This window comes from Palaemon carinicauda, chromosome 4 (genome assembly GCF_036898095.1).
Source record: "Palaemon carinicauda isolate YSFRI2023 chromosome 4, ASM3689809v2, whole genome shotgun sequence".
Classification (NCBI taxonomy): Eukaryota; Metazoa; Arthropoda; class Malacostraca; order Decapoda; family Palaemonidae; genus Palaemon; species Palaemon carinicauda.
This window is the reverse complement of record NC_090728.1, coordinates 84243539-84249557: the sequence shown is the minus strand read 5'-3', so window position 1 is coordinate 84249557 and position 6019 is coordinate 84243539. Positions and strand designations below refer to the sequence as shown.

Sequence of the window (6019 nt, the reverse complement as noted above, 5' to 3'; positions counted from 1 at the left end):
TTTCAAACTGTCCATTCCTTTGACTTGTGATAATTATAAAGAACAAGAATTATTATGTAAATAATTCTAAAAATTATGAACATTTCAGCAATATCGTGGTTACAGTTTCTTTATTATTTTATTAATCATGAGATAATTAAAGAGATTAGCTCAATAAAGCCTTTGTATCATTTACAACACATAAATAATTTCTAAATAAAAAAAAGGATAAACGTTTCAATGCTTACGGATGCAATTCTTCATAAATACCGAATAATACTTTCCTGGTTTCAATACCTAATTATGTGAAAGTAACTTTAAAATAGATTTTATGAAAACTGAATATCCAATATATATTTCTTCTAAGTAACATTTCATATCTAGAGATTTTTTTGTAAAGAAGATATGGAAATACAGGCCTAGAAACTATAACATTCTAATGATTCATATTTCTTAGAGGTGGACAATAGATTTTTTAGCGGAATGTAGGCTATGTATGATGACGACCTTGTTAGAATATTAAACTTTTATTTATGATGCATTAGTGTTGTTGATTATGCGCTTGGGTACAATCATTTGTTTTTACCCATAATTCTTGTCATGATGTGCGTGGCGTGACGCCGCTTTCTTTTGTCCATATAGTGTAACCGGCAAGTTCATGGCCGAAGGAACTGTGTACTGCTGCCTCCCACATTCTCCATTAAAGTGACTCTTTTAGTGATAATCTTTTATTATAACCCACCATCATGTCCTTCGAGCTCACAGGTTATGGGCCCAGCTCAAGCAAGAGGAAGTTGTATTTTGATGGTGATGAGGAGAAATATGAAATGTGGGAGATAAAATTTCTAGCCCATCTGAGACTTCGAAAACTTACCCTAGACGAAAGTGAAGATCAAACTTCAGCGGAATTCAGTGCTAAAAATGCTGACATTTTTGCCGAGATCGTTCAAGTTCTAGATGATAAGAGCCTCCAATTAATAATGAGAGATGCAGTCAACGATGGAAGAAAGGCATTGGAGATTCTACGGGACCATTACCGAGGTACTAGGAAACCAAGAATCATCTCCCTCTACACGGAGCTGACATCACTGAAAATGAGAGGGAAAGAATGTGTAACTGATTATTTTCTTCGAGCAGAGGCAGCCTCCACTTCGTTAAAGTCAGCTGGTGAGACGATCAGCGACAGCCTTCTTATTGCTATGGTGTTGAAGGGTCTTCCAGAGGAATTTACTCCATTTAATACTGTTGTTATGCAGAAGGATACCGAGTCTACGTTTCCAGAATTCAAGTCTCTGCTACGGAGTTATGAAGAAAGCCTGAGGAGTCGAGAGGCACACAGGCCTGATGTGAAGAGTGAGAACGTCCTTAAGGTGAATTATAAGAAGAATCCTGATTATCAGTGTGGTGGATCTGCCAGTGGCTCATCAGTAAGATGTTATTCATGTGGTAAGACTGGACATAAGTCTTTCGAGTGTAGGTTGAAGAAAGACAGAGGTAAGTGGTGCAAAGAATGCAAAACCATTACACATAATTTTGATGAATGTAGAAAGGCTAATAGGGCTACTAGATTTTCTAGTGCAACTGTGAATGTTTGTAAGCCTAGATCCACTAATGATTATAGTGATGAAGAATGTTGTTTCAAAATAAGTTGCTCTGTTGATAACATATCTACAGATGTATGTAATGTTCTTGTTGATTGTGGTGCTACTACCCACATCATTACTGACAAATCCAAGTTTAAGTGTTTTGATGAAGACTTTGATGAATCAAAGCATATGGTTGAACTTGCAGATGGTGCAAGATGCAAGAATATTGTTAAAGGTAAAGGTAAGGCTAAAATTGTACTTTTTGATACAAATGGTATAAAACAAAATGTTGTTCTTGATAATGCCTTGTATATTCCTACTTTTAAGCAGAATATATTTTCTGTACAATCAGCTGTTAGTAAAGGAGCTACAGTAAGCTTTAATCCTAATCATTCTGAGTTGATAAGTCCAAATGGTGTGTCTTTTGAAATAAATAAGAAAGGTAAGCTATATTATCTAAATAATGTAAACTCATGTAAATCTCGTTCACTAGAGGAGTGGCATAAGGTTTTGGGACACTGCAATGTTAAAGACATTTTGAAGTTAGAAGATAAAGCTGAAGGTATGAAAATTAGTGTCAAAAGTAAGTTTGATTGCATAACTTGTCATGAAGGTAAAATGCATTTATCTAGGAACAGATTACCAGATGAGAGAGCAAATAGTAAAATGGAATTTGTACATTGTGATCTTGCTGGACCAATGAGTATTGAATCAAGGGAAAAATCTAAATATTGTATTGTTTTTGTAGATGATTATTCAGGATCTGTTTTTGTTTATTTCTTGAAGCAGAAAAGTGATGCACTTGATGCTACTAAGAAATTCCTTGCTGACACTAGTTCTTATGGTGTTGTTAAAAGATTAAGGTGTGATAATGGAGGAGAATTTACTTCTTCAGAATTTAAAAAATTTCTGGTAAGTAATAAGGTTAAGCAAGAATTTTCTTCACCAAATTCACCACACCAAAATGGTACTGCTGAGAGAATGTAGCGTACATTGTTTGAAATGGCTAGATGTCTCTTAATTGAAGCAAAGCTACCAAAATTCATGTGGAATTATGCTGTTAGGGCAGCTGCTTATATAAGGAATAGATGCTACAATTCTAGACTAGATAAAACCCCATATGAAGTGTTAACGTCTAAGAAGCCTAAACTTGAAAATATGCATATTTTTGGTTCCCTGTGTTATGCTTATGTAGAAAAGAAAGCTAAGCTAGATCCAAGATGTGAAAAGGGAATATTTGTTGGTTATGATTCATACAGTCCTGCTTATCTTGTATATTATCCAGGAACTGACAGTTTGAGAAAGGTTAGGTTAGTACATTTTACTGATAAATTCAATTTTGATAAATCCCAAAGTCTAAAGGAAGATGGTGAATCAGAAGATAGTGAATTTGATTTTGATAATGAGAATGTCATTTGCAATGAAAAGAAAGCAACTGTTAATGATAATCAAAGTGATCCTGTTTCTAAACATATCCTTGTTGAAGATGAGCATAGTGAAATTAACACAGATTTGACTGAAACTGAAAGGGAAGGAGAGTCCCGTTACCCAAGTAGGGAGCGAACTGCTCCCAAATATCTTGAAGAATATGTTGATCCTGATAATGTTGATTTACTGGGCTATTCTGTTCATTATTGTTGTAAAGTAACTGAAATTCCTGAAAGCTATAGAGAGGCATTAAATTCACATGTGGCTCACAAATGGATAGCTGCAATGGATGATGAAATTCAATCTTTGAGAGATAACAATACTTATGAATTGTGTAGTTTACCAAACAACCGTTGTATTGTAGGTGGACGATGGGTATATGCCATTAAAGAAGGGTTAAATGGTGAAGAGCAATATAAAGCTCGCTATGTTGCAAAAGGGTATTCCCAAATTGAAGGTGTTGATTATACTGATACTTTTTCTCCTACAGTGCGTATGACCTCAATTAGAATGCTTATGCAATTGGCAGTACAATATGATTTAATTGTGCATTGTATGGATTTTAAAACTGCCTATCTTAATTCTGATATTGATTGTGAAATATTTGTTCAACAGCCTGAAGGTTACATTGAGACAGGAAGTAATAATGAACAATTGGTTTGGAAACTGAATAAATCTCTGTATGGTTTAAAGCAATCAGGCAGAAATTGGAATAATATGCTCCATGATTTCTTAATTCAAAATGATTTTGAGCAGTCATTAAGTGATCATTGTGTGTATGTCAATAAAAGACATAACTTTCATGTAATTATTTTGGTTTGGGTTGATGATATGATCATTGCCAGTAGTAATGAGAAAGCTCTGTTTGACACTAAACGTGTATTATGTCATAGATTTGAGATGAAAGATTTAGGGAAACTTTCATGGTTTTTGGGTATTGAGTTTGTTTTTGATGGAGATTGTATAAAAATGAACCAGAGTAAGTTCCTTGAGAAAGTTTTGAGAAAGTTCAAAATGGATGAATGCAACCCAAAGTCAATTCCTTGTGATCTAAGTGTTAATAAGTGTACTTTTGAGGAAAGTCCTGAACTAGTTGATAGTACTCTTTACAGAAACATTGTTGGAAGCTTGATATATATCATGACTTGTACTAGGCCTGATTTAAGTTTTGTTGTGTCTAAACTTTCACAGTATATGGTTAGGCCAACTCAAAGTCATTTGGCTATGTGTAAATATGTTCTAAAATTTCTTAAAGGTACTAAACAACATTGCCTTATTTTTTAAGAGGTCTTACGATACTATTGAGATTTCTGGTTACTGCGACTCAGACTGGGGTAGTTCTGAAGATCGTAAAAGTATTTCAGGTTATTGTTACCAAATGAACGCCGATAGTGCTCTTATTTCTTGGAAGAGTAAGAAACAAAGCAATGTAGCTTTAAGTTCTTGTGAAGCTGAGTATGTTTCATTGACTTTTGCTATCCAAGAAGCAAAATTTTTGCAGCAGTTGTTAACTGATATGATTAATGTTGAAGTCAAACCCATCATATTATTTGTTGATAACCAAGGGGCAATTAAACTTGCTAAGAACCCTGTTTACCATCAAAGGTCTAAACATATAGACATACGCTATCATTTTATCTGTAATGAAGTTATGAGTAAAAATGTTGATTTAGTGTATGTCCCCTCAAGTGAAAATAAAGCCGATATGTTTACAAAACCAGTAACTAAAGCAAAGTTGATTTATTTTAATTTGTGTCAATAATGGTTTTGTAATATTGACCTTTGATAGCTTTGTATTTTGTTTGTTTTTGATTACCATGATGCATATATTTGTTTGATGTGTAGTAATTTGCAGATTGATGAGAATAAAAGTTTATGAGGGGGTGTTAGAATATTAAACTTTTATTTATGATGCATTAGTGTTGTTGATTATGCGCTTGGGTACAATCATTTGTTTTTACCCATAATTCTTGTCATGATGTGCGTGGCGTGACGCCGCTTTCTTTTGTCCATATAGTGTAACCGGCAAGTTCATGGCCGAAGGAACTGTGTACTGCTGCCTCCCACATTCTCCATTAAAGTGACTCTTTTAGTGATAATCTTTTATTATAACCCACCATCATGTCCTTCGAGCTCACAGACCTAGCCCCATAACTCCTTATTTGCAAACCTATCACAAACCTCTATAGAATAAAATGTTAAGAAAAAATGTGTTAAAAGGGTCAATGCAACTAGTTTTTCTGTTAAGAGAGACCATACGGCAGTTTTAAGAAAACTTTGGAGGAGCTTACAGGAACAGAATTGTGTATAAAAAAGAAAACGTTTAAAGAAAATTCCCAACTTTACGTACTTTGAATTTACTTGTCAATTAACCTATAACCTAAATTACACCAGATTGAAATACAAGATGATGGCTTTCAAAAGTGAAATAGTGAACGTTCATATGACAAAGCACATTTAAGTATGAAATGATTATAAATATAGGTTTACACATTAAGTTTATTAATTTGAACACTCAGTTTGACAGAGATCAATTCCTAATTCACTGATATAGTGAATAAGTACATTCACTTCAGCTAAATGAATACTGTATTCTTCATCACACAAAATTCACTATTATGATAATTTAGTATAATGATTAATGAAATAGACTTCTATGGTGCACTTGGCTAATATTACTTGGCATTTCTTGATGTATGGGCAGTTTCGTTTTAGACTCGGTGCCGACAACAACTCCTCGCCTGGACTATAGACACATCGCCTACATTCAACACTTGGATAACCTCTCAGGGGTGACATTTTCACTGCAATCTCCGTAGAGTTTCGCCACAATGTCCGTTTTTCATCTGGGAAAACGGGGATGGAGCATTTATCGTGAAGACTCCAGACACTGTGAGGACTACTTTAATAGTCTGGACTGTGAAGCATACCAACGGCGACGTGCCTACACATTTGACACCATTGCCAAAGAAACTACCCTGACATTCGACCCAGCTGTATACAATCATCATGTCAGATGTAAATGT

General features: G+C 34.5%; 1 protein-coding gene across 1 annotated transcript; it reads left to right on the top strand.

The window, feature by feature from the left end:
- Window positions 1-1073: 1073 nt before the first annotated feature.
- LOC137639549 (uncharacterized) lies at window positions 1074-5454 on the top strand. The gene is made up of 5 exons (XM_068371816.1): window positions 1074-1782; window positions 2314-2548; window positions 2921-3209; window positions 4249-4448; window positions 5388-5454. The coding sequence occupies exons 1-5, from the start codon at window positions 1074-1076 to the stop codon at window positions 5452-5454; spliced, it is 1500 nt and encodes a 499-aa protein (XP_068227917.1).
- Window positions 5455-6019: the final 565 nt, after the last annotated feature.

Coding starts and splice junctions, on each gene's coding strand:
- LOC137639549 (XM_068371816.1), top strand. CDS start 1,074: ATGAGAGGGAAAGAATGTGTAACTGATTATTTTCTTCGAGCAGAGGCA. Junction 1,783..2,313: donor ACTTGCAGATGGTGCAAGAT/GCAAGAATATTG, acceptor TTGTTTTTGTAG/ATGATTATTCAGGATCTGTT. Junction 3,210..4,248: donor CTGTTCATTATTGTTGTAAA/GTAACTGAAATT, acceptor AATTTCTTAAAG/GTACTAAACAACATTGCCTT.